The sequence below is a fragment of the Carassius carassius genome, chromosome 17, assembly GCF_963082965.1.
Source record: "Carassius carassius chromosome 17, fCarCar2.1, whole genome shotgun sequence".
In the NCBI taxonomy this organism is placed as follows: domain Eukaryota; kingdom Metazoa; phylum Chordata; class Actinopteri; order Cypriniformes; family Cyprinidae; genus Carassius; species Carassius carassius.
In genome coordinates this window covers 15,527,228-15,547,352 of record NC_081771.1, presented here as the reverse complement: position 1 = coordinate 15,547,352, position 20,125 = coordinate 15,527,228, and the positions used below count along the sequence as shown (strand labels likewise).

Below are 20,125 nucleotides of genomic sequence, written 5' to 3'. Positions count from 1 at the left end.
TGCACTACACTGAAGCACCCTGTTTACTTTAGGATGAGCCTTTCTATTATAAGACATGTTATTAATGTGTTAATAATTATGAAATTATAGCCTAACTTTTAGAAAATATTAATGTTATTTTATGTTATTATTTTTTTATCTATCGTAAAGTATAAAATAGTACATAGTACAAACAAAGATGGTTAACCAATATACTCCAGCATCTTTTTGTCTGACATACTTGGCATGTTTGTTAACGACAATTCGTGACATCAAAATATTTTACATAAAGAGAACAATCTGTACGTACACCGGCTTCGTTTAAAGCCCACTATGCATAAATAGACCGTTATTCAGTTGAACTGTATTTATATGTTAACCCCTTAAGCGCCATATTTATTCCATAACAAATAATGTATGGATAACATTTTGTCTCACGTGCGCTTCCGTTCTGCTGTGTTCGAAGGACGAATGAGGGGTTGCCATCGGTGACGCGTCCCTACGCAACCAAAACCCGCCCTGGTCTTTGCATCTCCGCTACGATTTGGGCATTTAATCCAGGCCTTCGAAAACTCGCAAGATGATTGGTCGGACCAGCTATCAGTCTTCCACAAAAATCTATTTACAGTAGGTTGTGAGCGGATCAAGTGTATCCGTTAAGATTAAAGCTGGATCTCACTGTAACTAAAAGCTGTTTCGAGGTGGTTTCTATGTAATTAACAAGCTATTTTGTCCAGTATTTATTAGTTATTCCTCGGCGGAACGTTTTAATTCGTCTCGTTTCATCTGCTGAAGCTGAAGATCCAGGAAAATGATGTCTTCGGATGAAGACAGAGCGAAGGAGATTCTGAAGGGGTTTAAACTGTATCCTTAAGTGATGATGGGACAGATTAGCCTGTTAGCTACAAGCCTCAAACTCACACAACTCTGCATTATAGCTAGCTATGTTTATTCAGGTGTAAATCTGGATTAGGTAATTCATTTATCGGTTATGAAACCAGGATTTCAGTATTATTGATGCTGTAAGAGATGCTAGTTACAGTTAACAGAACAAACTAGGGGGTGAACCATTTTCATATTATGCCATGCTTTCTTAATTATTATGTTCGAGACTAGGTTTCAGTTTCAACAATATACATATATAAATAGAAATGCCTTTTATTTTAACAAACAAACTAAGGCTATAATAGATGTGGTGTCAGTTTTTAAACCGATTATGACATTTTCAATTTCATCCTGTTAATTTTTAAGCGGTATGTATGAGCAGTTTGTTTATTAGTGTGTGAATGATATCTAATTCAATAATATCTAACTCTAGCACTCTATTCTAATTCTTTTCTTTTTAAAAACTTGTCCCTTTTAGACTTCTAAAGCACTCTATTAATTTGCTAACTCTAGCACTCTATTCATTTGCTGCTCGTTTTCTTTAAAAAAACTAACACTAGCTTTCTAATCTCTTTTTATTCATTTGTTTTGTTTTCTTTTCAATTATTATACAATTAACAAAAGCAAAAAGACACTAAAAAACTAGCTTGCACTATTCTTTTTTTATTCTATCTGTTTTCTTTTTATTTATTATATTATTTAAAAAGCCCTTGCTACGTGTACTGCACTAAGCTAATTGAGACTTGTTATAGCACTTGTATATCATTGCTCTTTTGTTGATTTAGATTTCTTCCATTGTCCTCATTTGTAAGTCCCTTTAGATACAAGCATCTGCTAAATGACTTAATGTAAATGTAATTTCTAAATGTGAATGAATGGATGGTGTAATTTCCTCTAATCAAGATTACGTCTGTTATTCTATAAATTGTATAAATATGCTTGTTTTTGTTAATATGCATACCTTGTTGCTGGCATATAAATTGAAATTTACTAGTGGAGTTAATTATATTGAAGAAAGTCATTTCAAAGCAGTCTGGTAGTGCTTATAAGATTATAGGCACTTCCAGGTAAAATTCCCACAAAGTTTGACATTTATTTGAGCATATCAGCATCAGTAACTAACTGTGGGATGTTGCTCTTTCCTTCAGATGAAAGTTTGGTTAATGTTCTCATGGGCTTCAGGATACTATGAGACTGACAGGCACCTGATTCTTGGGATCAGGTGCATTAGATAGGTGAAATCTCCTCACACAGTTTGTGCCTGCCATCACGATTACATAACAGTGGCTAGTGTTTCTATAATAGGCTCTGTAAATCTGACGAGAATAATCACACTAGCACCAGAACCTACTGAAAATGGCCTTTTCTGGAACATTTAGACTGCCCTGTCAGTCCTGATGTACACTGTTTTCCAAATATTTCTTCAAGTAGACATGTGTCTACTCTGTGTGACCTTCTCTGGGAAAGCAAGGGTTGGTCTTACAGGCTGGTAATTCTTAAATCCTTGATTTGAAAGGACAGGGATTTGCTGCCTTATGCTCCTCACATCCAACTCTGTGTTGCTTTGTGGCAAAGCATTGGAAAATGATTGAAACTTATGCAAATGTTTATCTTTCAGTGAAAGATTTTTGGACGATAGTGTTGATCATCTGTAAGGAAATGTGTGGGATTTATACTATTGTTCAAAAGTTTGGGGTCATATAATAAAGTTACACTTCTATTCAGCAAAGCTACAAATTATAAACATTGTAATACAAATTAGAAAAAAATATTACTTAAGTATTACATTTCTCAAAAGTGAAAGAATGTTTAAACTTTCAATTGATCAAGAAGTCCTGAAGAAATGCATTTCGGTTTCTGAAAAAAAAAAAAAACTGTTCAACATTGATTATAATAAGAAATGTTTCTTTAGCACCAAATAAGCATATAAGGATGATTTCTGAAGGATCATGTGACACTTAAGACTGGAATAATGGCTGCTCAAAATTCAAATGTTCAAATAAATGCAGCCTTGTTGAAAAGAAACAAAAATCTTACCAACCCCTAACTATTGAATGGTAGTGTATGTTAGAGTGTCTGGATAAAACAACTGTATGCTGTAGTTGTTTATAGTAAACTGGAGAATGGACTGGTATGCCATAGATGTCACTAAGTGTAATGTCTATTATTGCATTGGCCCTGAAAATCATTTTAGAGTACAGGTTTTTTTTTTATTTATTTTTTTTATTATTAACCAAATATGTGTCATCTAATATAGCACAGATCTATATAGCAGCGTGAATCTGGTACAAAGTAGTTGCGCAGCACAGACAAATTTTCAAAGGCTATGTTATGCAATTTTATTTCCAGGCTTCATCATATTTGCCCTGTGTAGTTTTTTTACCCCAGTGTGGCCCAGAGGTGACTACTGTGTGCAAAGCACCAATCCCTTGAGTGGCTACAAAAAACACTGTGTTAAATAATGAAAAAGACAGAGATTGTATTATGTGCCAAATTATGTATTTAGATATTTTAAAGGTGTTTGGATTTTGTGTGCTTTCAAGGCTAATTTTATGTTCCTCTTTCAGGAACACAGTACTGTGTGTATTTTTGGTAAAGCTTTAGAACTAACATAGCCTCCACTGCCATGTGATGCGTTTGATGTACTAATTTATTGTATTTTTTTTAACTATACACAGTTACTGTAGCTCTTTTGCAACAATACGCAACAATGGATGACATTATAAAAACGAATGTGGCATGAAAGCATTGGTTCCGAAGGGACTAATTACCTCGACAGTGACAGTGTTTGTGAGTAAAAGGGTTTCTCCCCTGCGACTCTCTCAGTGTGCTCAGCAGGTGAGATCCCACAGACATCTGTGACCAATAATCTCAAATGCAGTCACCTGGTTCATCAGATACAGAGCCTGGCACTTTAAGGGTGTAGTTATTCATTTTTAGTAACTTCAGCTGTTAGCATAAATTCAGGGTGAACTATATCACAGGATAAAGCACATCAAATTAACTGGAAATACGAGAATCTCTTAACCTTTCATGAAGTTGGAAAAATTGCTAAATTGATGTTTAAGCACATTAATATTAGTGCATAACATCTAAAATGTAATTGTTGTTTTTTGCAGTCTACACATTGTGCATGAAAATATGGAATGTATTCAGTAAAGTTATCACTAAATAGTTTCATTTGGTACAGTTTGGTCATTTTGAAAATGAATCCTGGCTCATGCTTCTGGTTATTTGGGTCTCGGGATTCATTTAAAGTATTTTAATGCCTCAGAATTGTTCACTATACATTTGAGTCTCTATAAAAATGAGAAGAACCAAATAATAATAATAATAAAGAAATAAACTATTTTAAAATAATTGTAATTCTTATTATTTTTAGAGCTGTCAAACCATTTATAGCAAATCAAAAATACGTTTTTGTTTACATAAAAGATGTGTGTATATTTATTATGTATGTATAAATACAAACACATATATGTATATGAATGTTAGATGTATATATTAAATATATTTATATATAATATAAAATACAATAATATAAATATATATTGAATTTTGTTATATTTTCAAAATATATACTGTATGTATGTTTATCTCTATACATAATAAATAAACAGTACACATAAATATATTATGTAAACAAAAACTTTTATTTTGAATGCGAGTAATCGCGATTAATCGTTTTACAGAAGTATATTATTGTTATAGCTGAAGTGTCAGTAATATTTACTTTTTAATGAAGGATTTTTATGATGAGCCCTTTTTATTCCTACATGAACAACTTAGGGATTTGCATTTGTTAAGAAGCATTTATGTGTTGCTATTAATGCTTTAGAGATAGATTAGAATGATACATGTAGCACACTTATGCAGCCCTGGCTGAGGTCTCATGGGGTCGCTATCTAGGGCCTATGCAATGCACCTATAATGACACATGCAGCCTTGTCTGAGTGCGCTTTGCTAGCCTGAAAGGCTCATACAGTTGGTCTGAAGATGAAGAGGTCAGATGTCATTGACACAAAGTAAAGGACATTGTCACTAGCTGAAAAGATCAGGCTGTTTTTGGACTTCAAGTGTGGTCTATTTCAATTAACCTTGCTGGGCTGTTTGCACTAATTGCTGCTGATTGTAGTGATTAGATGCTCTTGAATTTTGACATAATTTCAAGGAATATTTAGCTCATCATGCCTTTTGAGAGTTACTTACTTTTCTCTGTGGAACAGAAAAAAACAAGCAAGATATAAAAGTGTGTTCCTCGCACAAATCTATTATGTGGCTTCAGAAGAGCTGGAATATAGTGCAGGTGTCTTATGGGCCGCTTTTGTAGTGCTTTTTTGTTCTTTTTGGAGTGGGCCCTGACATCAGGAGATGTTTTCATTGTCCGTCTGTTCAACATGCCTTAACTTGTCTTCAGAAATTGGATGAATCTTAGAGATGCAGAGACAGGAAAGGTTCTCTGGCAGGGAACTGAAGACCTCTCTCTTCCTGGGGTAGAACATGAAGGTTTGTGATTCTCAGCATTACCTTGCATTAAAGATTTAAACTATTGACTCGATTAAGCTATGCCAATTCTTCTCTTATTTCCACTACTCCACTGCTCCTTTTAGTGATGTCAGTAAGTGGTCAAGATCAGTTTTGGTACAGTTTGGTGCAGAATGGGCCATGTCTGGTTAGCTAACATATGATTTTGTTTTCCAGCCCGGGTTCCTAAGAAGATCCTGAAATGTAAAGCTGTCTCCAGAGAGCTGAATTTCTCTTCAGTAGAAAAACTGGAAAAATTCCGACTGGAACAAAAAGTTTTCTTTAAAGGCCAGTGCCTAGAAGGTTGTTCTAATTCTTTCTTGCACATTGCACTTTAGTGATAAGGAACAGCAGTTATGAAAGTAGTGTAAAATTAGAGCTCTCCTTTATAAAGTGGCTGGTTCTGAAATATCATTCAAATTATCTAACATAGAGAGGTCTTCTCAGGTAAGGAGCTCCATGACTTTTCTCATTGTCCATTAATAAAAAAGGACATAATCCATTTTAATAGTGTCGCCACTGAAGTCAAATAATGTAAAAAAAAGAAAAAAAAAAGATTGTCACAAGACTGTAGTGTTAAAAAATGGGTAATACACCACCTTTATTTTCTGAATACTAAACATATGTTCTTATCTTTTCTACAGATGTTTTAACATACATAAACATTCTAACTAAACACTGCTAAAATGTGTTATATATGAACTGTGCTAAACATTTGATCATGATATTGCATTAATGTGACCTTCATATCATAGTCATTGTTTAGTTAGATTTCGTTTTAATGCAGTCCAAATCACAGGTACATGTAACTTGTAAAATATTTAAACGTACTTATACTATTCTTAATGTTCTTGAATAACCTGAACAGTATAATTTAAATGCAATGTTCTAAGATTTCTTTCAATAAAATATTTATTACACATTCACCACTAATTCACTACAGTTGGCCATTTACATTTTGATATATTCTTGCCTTCATGGTTATTTGGAATTAGACTTAAGCCCGTTCACACCAAGAACAATAACTATAAAGATAACTATACAGATAGCGATATTAGCACACCAGCGAACGATATCGTCTGTTTATTCTAAGTGCACGTTCGTCTGCCGCTTTAAATTTTCGAGCTCGTTACAGCAAGATGGATTCTGATTGGCTGTCAATGTTTGTATCGTTCATCAGCTGGAAAAAATCGCTCTGAAAATGATTCCAACGATACCGTTTCTCAATGCCTTTATCGTTATATTTGTAGTGTGTACTCTGCTATTCTTTAATATTGAGAATGATTTTTAGAACTATATCTTTATCGTTATCTTTATAGTTATCGTATTTGGTGTGAACAGGCCTTAAGACTGTATAATGTGAAAACCATTTGCAATTTGACTTGAATTGAAAAAATTTAATTGAAAAGATTTTTGAAAGCCTGATTATAAAAAAAATACAAAGTACTTACACATGTACCTTGTCTGTTTTTTTTCTTGTTTTGTTTTGTTTTTCTTCAGAGTGGTTTTTTGAGTTTGGTTTTGTGATTCCTAATTCTACAAACACATGGCAATCTTTGATAGAAGCTGCACCAGAGTCACAGATGATGCCTGCAAATGTCTTAACGTAAGAGTTTTCTTGGGGGGAAAATCTGATATTCTACATAATTGATATTAGTTAAAGTTGCTCATGGATTAATCACACATTAAATTTTGTCTCTTGCAGTGGTAATGTTGTTATAGAGACCAAGTTTTTTGATGATGATCTTCATGTCAGCACATCCCGGGTACGACTCTTCTACGTCTGAGACATGGAACCTTTACTTTTTTTTTTTCTACTGTCACTCCAGAGGATGGACCCATCACTACAAGTCTGAATAGCCAGAGGAGACACTCTACATACTGAGTATTTACTCTGAGGCGCAGTGACAACAGCATTAAAGGGAACATTTCAGTACGACCCAGTTTCAAGACCAATGGTCACACCAGTTTTATGGCAGATAAGGACTTGTACATAAGAGCTGTCATGCTCATGACAACCTGGTTGTGTAAATTACCTATTTGTATATTTTTCCTCTTCTCCTTCTATAATTCAATCCTGCAATGTACACTTCTTCCTTATCAGCTGTTTTTAAAAGGTTTGCTCTCAGTCTGTGTGGTTATTCATGGTCTGGTTTTTTTTTTTGTTTTTTTTTTAGTTAAACTGTAAAATAGGCTGTGTTTTAAAATAAATTATATAATTATGGATTAAAATATTGTCCTATAAGTCTTTCTCTGCCAGTTTTTATATCACACATTGCATTGCATGTCCATGAACATAACATAAAATATGTAGAAAATAAGAAAAAATGTAAAAAAAAAAAACAGTTTGAATGTTTTAAAACAATTTGTGCATTTTGATTTCAAATCTTTATCCATTTAAAATATCTTAATGGCTTTCATCTGGGCCCAGTTACATCACATTTGTTTTAAATAAAATGTTTAGTCTTGGATATGACCTAGCATATAATTGCTTTATAAAGATTAACCATCCAAAACGTGTATATACCCAAGAGTACTACATTACCCATAATTCCTTCAGGTTTGAGCGGAAGTTAATCGTGACTTAAAACTCAGGGTAACTCATGCAAGCATGGCGAATAAAGAGCCTAACGTGAGTATACTATCTTATTTCTTATTTCTCAGTAATGAAAGGGGCAACTTTTAATACACTGTCACATTCAGCTTGCCAACAGAAATCGGAAGAGAAAGAGAGTGTTACATATAACGTTACAGTACTGTACATGATCAGTAACCCTGATCTCCTCATACTCTAATTAAAGCGCATTTTTTAGATTAAACTTGCTGTCAGAGCCCTTCACGGATATCTAAGCTAAAATTAGACTTATTAATTGGGATTTGAATGGTAATAGTTTCTGAATAACAGTATCTGACTTTGAATACTTGAATACTGAATACTTGAAGTCCTGACCTTTGACGTTTAACATCACCTGTAACAACTACCCAGACAGAAACATAGTGTTGGTCCAGATCCGGCCCACATCTGTCCCGTGTGAATGTTATTAGGTATTCATTGCATTATATTAGGTAGTTATTACACACTAGATACATACTAGGTAGTTGGTGTGTAGACTCACAATCAATTTTAATATTTTCATGCAAGATTTACTGTTTTGTTTGTCACAGTTCCTTCCATGATCTGAATCAGAATGTCAGCTAATAGAGTAATTTCTCAGACAATGGTTATTAATATTAACACTTTAATAGGGCAACGTTAAAATAGAAAACTGGAAAATTCTAGCCATGATTAATTGCCCATTAAGTTTCAAATGATGGCGCTGTCGTAACATTTAACCCTTTTGGTAAGACCCTGTCTGTGCAGATTTTACTGTTGATATATAACGCTAATATTGTATTGTAATATTGTATTGTAATGTAATTTGCACTGAAAATGAATATTATTATTTTGTAATCTCACAGAGGCTGCTCCAGAACCTAAAGGATCTCGCCGGACGCATGTCCTCTGGCTCAAAGGGTGCTGGACTTGGTCTGAAGTTGTTAATTGGAGCAGGTGCACTTGCTTATGGAGTCAAATAGGCCACATATACAGGTAATTCAGTATTACAATAGTGTAAAGTATTACATAAAAAAGGTATTAGAAATAGAGATCGGGTGTCTAGAGCAAATGTATGCACTACTATTCTAAAGTTTGTGATTAAGGTTTTGTTTTTGAAAAAGAAATTAATTCAGCAAGGATGCATTAAATTGATCAAAAGTTTCAGTAAAATATTTGTTTTAAATAAATGCTGTTCTTTTGAACTTTCTATCGATCAAAAAATCATGAAAAAGGTTAATATATATATATGTACCTTGCAGAATATGAAAATATGTTAATAATTTTAAGAAGAATAAGAAAGCTCATGAAAATTGCATGATATTTTTTATTTAGTACTGTCCTGAATAAGCTATTTCTAATAACAGATGTTTATATATACTTCACAAGAAAAAATAATAACTCAGTTAAAAATGAATTATAAAAATTACCCTGTTCAAAAGTTTACATACACTTGCATCTAAATACTGTGTGCCGTTTCCTGGATGATCCACTACTGCTTTTCTGTTTTGTGGTAGTTGTTCATGAGTCCTGCGTTGGTCCTTAGCAGTTCATCTGCCTGCTGTCCTTCAGAAAAATCCTCCAGCTTTTCCAAAATCCTCCACCTTTTCCAAAAGTTACTGTATGATTTTGGGAAACATCTTTTCACACTGAGGACAACTGAGGGACTCATACGCAAATATTACAGAAGGTTCAAATACTCACCAGTGCTCTAGAAGGAAAAACCATGCATTAATAAATTGGCATATATTAGAATCATTTCTGAAGGATTGTGTGACACTAAAGACTGGTGTAATGGCTGCTAAAATAATCTTTGCTTTTACAAGAATTAATAAAAAATCTATTAATGTAGGAAGCATTTTAAATTGTAATAATATTTTACAATATTACTGTTTTTAACAGTATTTTGACCAAGTAAATGTAGCCTTGATGGGCATAAGAAGCTTTTTGGATAAAATGTTTTTGAATGTTATACTTCTGAAATTAATATAATAAATTTAGAGGACTAGTAATGCCATCACTCACACAAATTGTCTTGTTTCTAGTGGAGGGCGGTCAGCGTGCAATTATCTTTAATAGAATTGGAGGGATGCAGATGGATACAGTCCTCTCTGAGGGTCTCCACTTCAGGTAGTTTTTTAATTGACTTGTTGAACAGTTTTCTATACTTGTTTTCTTTGAAAGCGAACCAATGTTTTTTTCTCTCACCATAATAAAAAAAAGGAAAGCTGTAGCTTAAAAAATGAACAACATTGTTCTTATAGGATACCATGGTTTCAATATCCAATCATATATGATATCAGAGCGAAACCAAGAAAAATATCCTCTTTAACAGGAAGCAAAGGTACATTTTACAATTTTATTTCATTGTCATAGTCATGCTTTATTTACTTTAATTTCAACAGTCATAATTCATTCACCTATTATTTAAATGTGGCTACCAAATCCGTAAGTCTTCAAGTTGTTAATTCTTGTTTTTGTAATGTGCTCAGACCTGCAGATGGTGAACATCGCATTGCGTGTGCTGTCTGTGGCTTCCAACCTTACTGTCTTGTACCAGCATCTGGGAAAGGACTACGATGAGCGCGTGCTGCCTTCCATTGTAAATGAAGTTCTGAAGAGTGTGGTCGCCAAATTTAACGCATCCCAACTAATTACACAAAGAGCCCAGGTTAGTATTTTCTCACAATCTGTTACTCAGTTTTGAAAGACTTTCACCTATTCTAGACATGAACAGTCTAGATTCAAAAGAAGGAAAATCTCCAAATTACAGTCTAAAAATGATTATATTCTTAATCTGTCTTCTCCACTGATTTCGATGAAAGGTCTCTCTGCTCATCCGACGGGAGCTCTTTGAACGCGCTAAGGACTTCAACATTATTCTGGATGACGTGGCTATCACAGAGTTGAGCTTCAGCAAGGAGTACACAGCAGCTGTGGAGGCCAAACAAGTTGGTAGGTAAAATTGTACTGAAGCACATAATATGTGGACATAATTACTGTAATAAAAACTGTTTGTGGTCTTCCAGCCCAGCAGGAGGCGCAAAGAGCTCAGTTCTTTGTGGAGAAAGCAAAACAAGAACAGAGGCAGAAAATCATCCAAGCTGAAGGAGAGGCCCAGGCAGCCAAAATGGTTTGAGCTTCTTACATAAAAATACTTAATTTTGCCAAACACTCACAAGTCCAAATGTCATGGGTATTTTAAATATGTTATTTTTAATTTTCTTATTAGTATATTATTATAATTAAATAATAATTATTATATTAGACTAGTATTATATTATGTTAATATTATTAATGTGAGAAAATGAATAATATCAGAATTATTTTCTCTATAATATGAGAACTTTAGTTTGATCTGGTCTAATTGACAGTTGGGGAAAGCCGTCACAAAGAACCCTGGATACCTTAAACTTAGAAGAATCAGAGCAGCGCAGAACATCGCCAAAACGGTACGATGTTATTACTCACTTCATTTTATTTATTCAGCATTTTTAATGTGTTTTCCTGATGTAAACCGTACACTTCATCCATGTAAATATTTGATGTTCACTAGCAGTTCTGCCAAAGTTCAGCTGGTCTTGGATGGCATATGTTTTGGCTTAGCATTTATTCAATTCCTTTTAGAAAAAGCTGAATGTTTTGATGTCCTTTCTCAAAGCCCTGACCAGATGAAGGTTGTTTTCCAGGTAGCGGCTTCACAGAACAGGGTTTTCCTGAGCGCAGATAGTTTGGTTCTGAATCTACAGGACGACTCTTTTAACAAGTAAGAACTGTATGCCTCCTCAACTGTATGCATTTTTTGTGATTTCTTAATTAATTACATTGGGTCAAAATATATTTGATGTTGACAAAATCTTCTGTTTGAATTGCAGTTTGTCTCTCGGAAAGAAGTAACCCATTCAGAAGCAAGTCTCATTCCAGTTGTCAGAGGCTATATTACAAGTAACGTATGTGTGTCCTTTGAGATGGCATTTTCTGATTGAGTCACAAATGAATATGTCAGTCGGGGGAAGACTCATTCAATATCTAATGGTGTAGTCCTGGTTGGTCAATTAAATTTGACTCGACAAATTTTAAAAAAGATATTGCCGTTTGTGTTCATCTTCAGCACAATGAATGAAGGCAACAGTGTACTGTACCAGATCATTTAATTATTTTAGATGGTGATTGTTGTAACAGGAAACGTGTCTTTAAATGATACATTAGATGAGCTCAAGGTTGGTTGAGAAAAAATAAATCCATCCATTTTCTTAAGAATTAAAAATAGTTGTAACATGTGACTCAAAAATGACAGCCAATAAAAACTTTGCTATTTCCAATCAGTTTCCAATCATGTTGGGCATTCGCCTTGTGTTTGGAATAACCTGCAATATTTTAATCCTAAAAACGGATTTTCAGTTATAAGTATGACATTTTTTGGTATTAAACTGGCTTGGTGAATAAAAGCATCACTCAACCACCTGGTTCTGGTTACTTTAGCAGTCTATTCCTGCTCAGGTTACATCTCTGTTTATCCTTTGAACTGCCTCTCTCCAGTGGAGTGGGGCTTGTTTGGTTCTCTGATTGGCTCCTGTGTATTTGCATTCTTTGAAAGGCACCAGTGAACAGATGCTGAGCCTTTGTCAGACTGCATAGCCAAATACATGTTAGTGTTTCAATAAGAAAAAGTTACATAAGAAATTATTGCTTAATCTCTTAGACATTTCTTCTATAAATAGATAAATATGGATGTTTATTGGCCATGTAGCTGATGAATCAGGCTGATGTTTGGCTCTCAGCATTGACATTATTGGAAGTTTATTTTAGGTGTCCATTTCCCTAATGTACCCTAACAAATACCCTTTTCAACTGATAATTAAATAATTAATTATTAATTAATAAATAATTAAATATTTTGCAAAGTGTTAATTTAACTTCAGCATAATGTTTAATGCAGTAAGTGCAGCTGTTTAATGCAATCTTACTAAGTGTCAGTAGATCCAATTGCAGTGAGTTTGGGCAGCTTTACTATAGCTTTGTGAGTAATTATTTTATCATTACTAGGGTAATATATATAGGTTATATATATATATATATATATATATATATATATATATATATATATATATATATATATATACAGTTTAACCTGACCTCAGAGTAAGATTTTTGCAGGTAAACATGATAAGCAGATGAGAACTGAGAAGTCGCTGACTGCCTGCATGTTTCAGTGGATAATCAGGGGTTGTGTTGAAGCTCTTATATGACTCTGTGCTGTCTCAATATAATTAGATCATATTAAACCATTTGTGTACGTGTTTGGATGCAACTACAGCCTATCAGTATCAGATTTGCTAAAGGGCCCCACTAGGTGGCACCCAACGCCCAGTACTACTATGGTCTCACGTTTCATTCAGTTGTTGAGATAGTCTGCTAAATAAAACTACAAACTTTTGAGCTAGGGTTCAAGTCAAGTCTGTTCCTGTAGTTTTCATAACACACAGCTGGGTTAAGCGTGACAGCACACGCGTGTTGCTTCAGGCTTTAAAGCTTGTATTCATCCTTAATGGGCCCCTACACAATGTCCCTCTATAGTGAAAGGCTCTGTTGAAGGAGAGGAGGTTTTGTGCCACATGCTTATTCATGAGTGTGGGCTGTAGGTCAGGCATTTGAGAGAGAAACACTAACACAACCCTCCCAAAAGCACCAGTCCTCAAAACCCAACAACAGACCAAGACTTCTAGGTTCTGAGTGGAAATTGTCCAATTAAACATTGTTAGACTGTTGAAATACAGTTCACAGGGGTTTACTGTTCTCTGAGGTCCACTTATGTTATCAAGATTTTTATACAAAAGCATCATAATTTAGAAGTAATAAGCTATTTTCTGTCCTGTTTTGACCACCCTCATTAGAACAATTTATTTAAATAGGTGTGGCATATTGTAGACTCACAAGTAAACACCCACTGCTATGATTGGCTAACAGATGTGTATGTTTGACAGCCTACATTCTTCAAAGATGGACGCTGTGATTTAGGTTAAAAATGCATAAATACTCAGTGCACATCAAACAAACAGACAAAGCAAAAGTGACCACGCAATAAAAATAGTTCTCATTATTTACACTACATCAAAGTTCTTTTAAGAGTAGTGTATAGTCTTAGACTGCTTGCTCGAATCGGTAGGCGGGGCTTAACAGCCAGTGATGTACAATCAGTAGCCTGGGTTAAACAGTCTCAGCCTCAGACGTGACGCCAATGGACCGTTGGCTAAATCTCTGATGCATATGGGACTAAGTTAAACAGGCAGTGATTTAGAACCAGTAGTTTGGGCTAAATAGGCAGCAATGTAGAATCGGTGGATGTGGCTAAACAGGCTGACATACAGGTGATATACAATCAGTGGGCTGGGCTGGGCTACTGCTCCGGGTGTGTGTTCATAGTGTGTGTGTGTGTGTGTCTGTGTTCTCTGCTGTGTGTGTGCACTTTGGATGGGTTAAATGCAGAGCACAAATTCTAGGGGGCAGCTGTGGGCTGATGGTTAGAGAGCTGGACTAGTTACCAGAAGGTTGCCGGTGCTCTGGTGCTGGCAGGAGTTGTAGGTGGGAGGGAGTAAATGGACAGCACTTTCTTCCTCCCTCAATACCCATGGCTGAAGTGCCCTTGAGCAAGGCACTGAATCCCCAGTTGCTCCCCGGGCGCTGGACCTATAGGTGCCCACTGCTCCGTGTGTGTGTTCACTGCTGTGTGTGTGCACTTGGATGGGTTAAATGCAGAGTACCAATTCCAAATATGGGTTATCATACTTGGCAAATGTCACAACTTTCATCTTTCATTTTTAAATAGGCAGTGATGTAGAATCGGTAGGGGGGGCTAAACAGGTAATGTAGAAGCAAGCGTTGATCTTCTGCGGAGGCAGTGTTTGGCCACACTATTACGTCATAAAGTGGCTCATTTAACAACCTGTCTTTTTGTCAGTTTGGCTTCAATATAAGCTGTTTTTAGACTATTGAGAAAGTTTTGAGTTCTGAAACTTACAGGATGTTTTTAGAGTACAATGACCTCTACGATATATATATATATATATATATATATATATATCCCTTTAAGTGGTTCAAATTGTTTGGAAGGATGCATTTATATTTAAATACCGACATCAAGATTTTAGACTGTGATTTACTCCACTGGGCAAGAACAGTGAAACACCTGTGTGAATAAGCTGAATGTTAATTGGGGAATGTGATGGCTGCGGCAGTGCATTTTTTAACATGGCTTGTTTGCACCCTCCCTTCCTTACACACACACACTGCTAAAAAGATGGCAAGCCCATTGCTCAGTTGGTGTGTCTCCATGGCAACACTGACCTCATGCTGTGACAGGTTGCTATGGAGAATCGTTGTGACATCAAACCTGAGCCCCAGTTGCCATGGCACCACACCTATTGCCTCAGCAGCTATTTCTGTGTGATGTCTGAAGCCAACAGGCAACACAGTTACAATGTCCCATTTCCATTTGTGATACGTATTCCTTTGTTCTGCTGCTGTTTTATTCAATTGTTTACAATTCCGCCTTGGATCTGCGACATCAAGTGTTGTACGTTCATTATTCAATAAACATTTGAATAATTTTAGCATAGTCCATCATGAAAATCCTTCTTATGAAAACATTTATTTTATGAGTTTGATGTCTTCAAGTAAGTCATGGCTTAAAAGGACAAATTAAGAATTATGAATACCATATTTAATCTAAAGGTGGCGCTCTGGGTCAACTAATCTTCATCTCCAGCGGCACATCTGAATGAAGGCTTTGACACAGTTTGCATACTTCCTACTAATAATTGCACTTGCATCAAACCACAAACTGAATTATTAGAATTTGGGGGAAATTATTGGCATACCCCGCTGGTGTACGTGTGTTTGGACAGATCGTGGGTGCCGCCCATGCTTGTTCGGTATCTCAAGGCTCATTAAAGGTGTGTGTAGTGTCCCTCATGGCAGAGGTGTTGGGTACTGCAAAGGCCCCTCACCCATCTTCATTGTGGGTGATAAATGTGAACAAGGGCCCCCATAACAGCTCCGCCCAGCTTCCTTCCCCCCCCCCTTCTCTTTTTTCTTTCCACCCTTCCCCCTTCACTTTCACTTTGGTCCTCCCACCTCCTGATTGTGTGTACTCACCAATAAGCCTTGTTCTCTGATACAGTTGAGATTTATTTGTATTTAGAGTTCCAGTTTCTCTTGATCATTCTTCATCCTGATGTGTTCACCTCCTGTTAGAGTTCAACAGAAACCACATCTGTAAAGTCAGGAGTCAGGAGTGCTTCATGATAATATTTTACAGAGCAAACGCACTAACCTTCCCCCTCTCCTTCTCTGTAGTCTTTAAAGTGCTAAGTGACATTGGGGAACTGTGTCCTAGTTTGACATGCATCATGTGTAAGACAGTCTGCACACATCATCTGATGCCCTTGAGTTTGATAATGAAGCCGATAATGAACACCACTGGGCCCAGCCTAGACGGGTGCTGAAAGGAAATCACAACTTACAGAGTAGAAAAAAAAGCGAAACAACACTCATATTACTTTCATTTGTTGGTTTTTATTTCCATGTATGTAATGTTGTTGACCATGTAGCTGTTGACCATACAGTGATCTCTGACACTTTTGTAGGAAAAATGACTAAGTGGAAAATGCCTGTTTTCTGTTTTGCAGTCAAATTTTCCTTTCTCACACTAGTAAATGAATGCAGGATGTTTTGCACATACATAAGGCTACAAACACGTAAAACATGCAGATGTCCATCTAGTTCACATGCATTAAAATAAATTAAGAACTTAAAATCTTTATGATGTTTTACTATGTAAGCACGCATTAAACAGACGTCTTTGACTACTGCGCTGCGACCCACTGTTTTTTCAGCATCTTGCACATGCGCGCACTTTTAAGATGTAGATTCAACGTAGAAGTTTCGCTTTTGATAGACTGCACCACTCGTCAAAATCCAGTTTCATAACAGCTTTGATTTTTTTTACACTAAAGGTGTGGTCATATTAGCAAAAAATCTATATTTCCCATTTTTAATAGGGTAGCAACACATGAAACACTAACTCAAGAGGTCACTTCCTAACAAAGGAGCTTCATATTTGTCAACGTCAAATTTGCATGTTAAAAGCTTCACAAAACTGATGCAAAATCTGTGTGGGAAATGTTTCAACTCACAAAAAATTACAGATCCTGTAGAACTCAATTGAGAATTTCATGATATAAAGGTAAATGCGACCATGCATTTTGCAGTGCTTTTCCTTTCATTTTAGATTAATTTGTTTGACTGTTTTTTTTGCACGTCTCACGTTCATCTCACAACATTCCAATGTTTATATTATATATGCATTCCACTGTTTATACAGTATATCTATATTATAACTTGGAAATTTAGAATAACAAATTTATTATCGCTTATAACCCTCTGTAGCCTACGCAGAAAGTCCTCCAACTGCCTTGAGTTTGGCACGGCTATTCTGAGGACTTCACCTATGCACAGTAGCTCTTTGATGTATTAGAGCAGTGGAGTTTCCTGTTTTCATGTGGTCGGTCTTCCTGTGGTTGGGGTGAGGAAGTATACCTCAGGTGACCTGCTGCAAAGTCAGTATATGTTTACCCTGTCACTTCATTTCCAACCCATTTCTCCATTTCACCTCGATGGCCCCTTCATTATCCCCAAGGGAGGATTTTGTTTACAGCACCACATTAAAAGATGATAAATCTAATGACTCTGAATGTCAACCCTTGTTTAAAATAGTTAATCTAAAGGAATATGTTTACATTTGGATGTACGTACATGCAACATGAAACAGTAAATACTGGCTAAATAAAATTATTATTATTTTTTTTAGATATTATAGCAAGCAGACATTCTTTATAGAAGTTTACACTTATTACGTGAGAGTTTGGTGGAGTGTTTTGTTCATGGTGGTCCAGTTCATGTATAAATATTCTCCAGTTGAAGGAAACCACTCAGCAAGAGTCGTGATGTCTGTTGTGCTGGCCTGTAAGCATTTCCCCCATGAGGACTGATTTAGTTTAGGCTTCTTCGTCATATTCAGAGGTTCACATCAATGTGTTTATTAATCATACTGTCTGTAGGAGGTGTCACTCTTCTTTGGCATCAGCCCTAACGTGCCCACAGTTATCTGCAGAACTCACTCATTCAGCCTTTCCCATTCTCCTCACCACTGACTTTTCTCAATTACACTTTTAAACCTTATTCTTATGGATGAGGTTATGTAATATGTATTTAAAATACATTAAATAACATTTTCATGGTTAGTGAAATACACTGTAAAAGCAGTGTTACAATAAAGCCTTTGATCTAATCAGGCACTGAACAGAGTACCCATAAAGAGGCTTTACCCATAACTTTGTGTGATTGTTCTTACACAATGATATTTATCTGCTGAGTATATTGCATTTGTTAAAGAACTTCCCAAATGACGTAAGTTTTATAAAATATACATGTGTGTAGGATGAATACAATCTGCATACATCCTGAGGCATTGTCATCATATGACGTCTGCTTTATCCAGTGTTGTAGCTAGCTGTATTTTAAAATAAGGCTGCTAAAAATAGTTTTTGGTAATTGAAATAAAATATAAATATTAGATGTAAAATTTAAAAACATGAATTAAAATGAAAAATGTTGCCTTATCAGCTTAAAAAAAAAAAAAAAATTTATATATATATATTATGGAAACACAAATTAAAACTATAAAAAGTGTTGTAGTGGGAAAATATGTAATTCTCTAAAAACACATCATTTTGAGGAAAAAAATATATATATATATATTAATTTTATAACGTTTAATTTATATTCTTGTTTTGAAATAAAAAGAAACAGTTGCTCCCTTTACAATTTAGTAATTTAAGTTTCAAAGAAAAAAAATGTGATCATCTGATGGCAAAGGAACATGAGAATTCCATTCTTAGAAGATTTTTAGATGTTTTTGACCATTTGTAATCAGTGTGAAAGAATTTGGACAGTATCAGCAGGAACGTTCTGTGCATGTTTGTAAATCTCACATTGCTTTAGAAAGAAGAATGAGCCAGTCTGATGCAAAACAGGACCAAGTGTGTATGATCAGTCTTATTGTTACAAAACCATTGAATCTGAATCTGTCTGGAAAATGCCTAAAGGATATTGACTGATTTCTAAAAGCCCTGTGCACTTCAGGCAGGGTTTAGATGTTCTAATATCTCTCATTCAGTAATGACAAAAAACTCAAGTTCTTCTGCCAAGCAACTCATGCACAACAGCAGCAGATGTGGTTAAAATTTTTACCCTCTGGTTCTACTGACATTTTACCCTACAATCTCCAGCCTTATGTATCTTCAAAAGCCCCAGAAATATGTCAGTGCACTAAAACCTCTTTTGTATCTAACAGACTGGAAAGAATCGTTATTTAAGAGTCGCTCGTTTGTGACACATCTGAACCAACAATAACGGGCTGTTTCGTTTTGCAAGAATATATTTTCTGAGGACCTCCTGATCAGTGGAATCATTCTTCAAGCTTGTAAATGCTCTCATTCCTCCCCCTCTCTGTTCTGCATTGGTATCTCCCACTCACATTGCAAATGGCTGGAAATTTTGCACACTGCAACCTTTCTGTCGGTGAACATGAATATTTATTCATTGGTTGCATTTGCCCTCTCTGCCTCCCCCTCTCTCCCCTCTCTGTCTGTCAAACGTCCCATTTTCTGCCATTTCTCTTTCATCTTCCTCGCCATTGTTATCTCGCCTTCTCAATTGTCAGGGTTTATATCTGTACCTACCAACACATACTGTACAGAACAAGCAGGTATGGTAACAGGCCCTCTGTCAATACGGAAATCTTCAGCTCATTTGTTTCTGGATGAGAGAGACTAAATTGTTAAATGTTTTGGTCAAAGTTGAGGCTTGTTTGACATTATCCACATACAAGTTCTAAAGTCCACGTTAAGCTAAGCATTATTAGGCTTTCGCGCAGTTTTGTCTTTAAAGGGGGCGTTCTCTCAGTTTTAGGTTTTATGTACCTGTCAGTGGATTTCTGCAGGGGAATTTCCACACGTTCCATGCTTCACCTCTGTTGCCTGAGAAAAAGTGGCAGCTCAGACAGACATCTGTAGCCATAACAAA

General features: G+C 35.6%; 2 protein-coding genes across 6 annotated transcripts; both read left to right on the top strand.

Moving 5' to 3' along the window:
• The first annotated feature begins 577 nt into the window (after positions 1-577).
• Positions 578-7,620, top strand: LOC132161195 (retinal rod rhodopsin-sensitive cGMP 3',5'-cyclic phosphodiesterase subunit delta). Of its 4 annotated transcripts, none has more exons than XR_009438108.1 (5): positions 582-843; positions 5,282-5,370; positions 5,566-5,694; positions 6,891-6,994; positions 7,094-7,139. XR_009438108.1 is itself a non-coding variant. In XM_059571076.1 (5 exons), exons 1-5 carry the CDS (start codon positions 791-793, stop codon positions 7,173-7,175), a joined length of 441 nt encoding a protein of 146 aa, XP_059427059.1. In that variant the 5' UTR covers positions 588-790; the 3' UTR covers positions 7,176-7,620. The 4 variants fall into 4 exon arrangements, 3 of the variants coding, with proteins under 3 accessions (XP_059427060.1, XP_059427059.1, XP_059427058.1); XM_059571076.1 differs by having other exon boundaries at positions 588-843; positions 5,566-5,676; positions 6,889-6,994; positions 7,094-7,620; XM_059571075.1 differs by having other exon boundaries at positions 591-843; positions 5,566-5,691; positions 6,889-6,994; positions 7,094-7,620.
• Positions 7,621-7,894: 274 nt separating this feature from the next.
• LOC132160535 (prohibitin-2-like) lies at positions 7,895-12,086 on the top strand. 2 transcript variants are annotated; one of them, XM_059570196.1, is made up of 11 exons: positions 7,895-8,020; positions 8,848-8,977; positions 9,499-9,671; positions 10,027-10,111; positions 10,246-10,325; positions 10,474-10,652; positions 10,807-10,936; positions 11,011-11,114; positions 11,356-11,433; positions 11,671-11,747; positions 11,857-12,086. In XM_059570196.1, exons 4-11 carry the CDS (start codon positions 10,071-10,073, stop codon positions 11,876-11,878), a joined length of 711 nt encoding a protein of 236 aa, XP_059426179.1. In that variant the 5' UTR covers positions 7,895-8,020; positions 8,848-8,977; positions 9,499-9,671; positions 10,027-10,070; the 3' UTR covers positions 11,879-12,086. The 2 variants fall into 2 exon arrangements, with proteins under 2 accessions (XP_059426179.1, XP_059426178.1); XM_059570195.1 differs by lacking the exon at positions 9,499-9,671.
• Positions 12,087-20,125: the final 8,039 nt, after the last annotated feature.

Excerpts from the sequence above, each read along its gene's own strand:
- LOC132161195 (XM_059571075.1), top strand. The coding sequence starts at position 791 with ATGATGTCTTCGGATGAAGACAGAGCGAAGGAGATTCTGAAGGGGTTT. Across the intron at positions 5,371-5,565 it reads TCCTGGGGTAGAACATGAAG|CCCGGGTTCCTAAGAAGATC; the intron begins GTTTGTGATTCT and ends TTTGTTTTCCAG. Across the intron at positions 6,995-7,093 it reads ATGCCTGCAAATGTCTTAAC|TGGTAATGTTGTTATAGAGA; the intron begins GTAAGAGTTTTC and ends TGTCTCTTGCAG.
- LOC132160535 (XM_059570195.1), top strand. The coding sequence starts at position 10,071 with ATGCAGATGGATACAGTCCTCTCTGAGGGTCTCCACTTCAG. Across the intron at positions 10,326-10,473 it reads CTCTTTAACAGGAAGCAAAG|ACCTGCAGATGGTGAACATC; the intron begins GTACATTTTACA and ends TAATGTGCTCAG. Across the intron at positions 11,748-11,856 it reads CAGGACGACTCTTTTAACAA|TTTGTCTCTCGGAAAGAAGT; the intron begins GTAAGAACTGTA and ends TTTGAATTGCAG.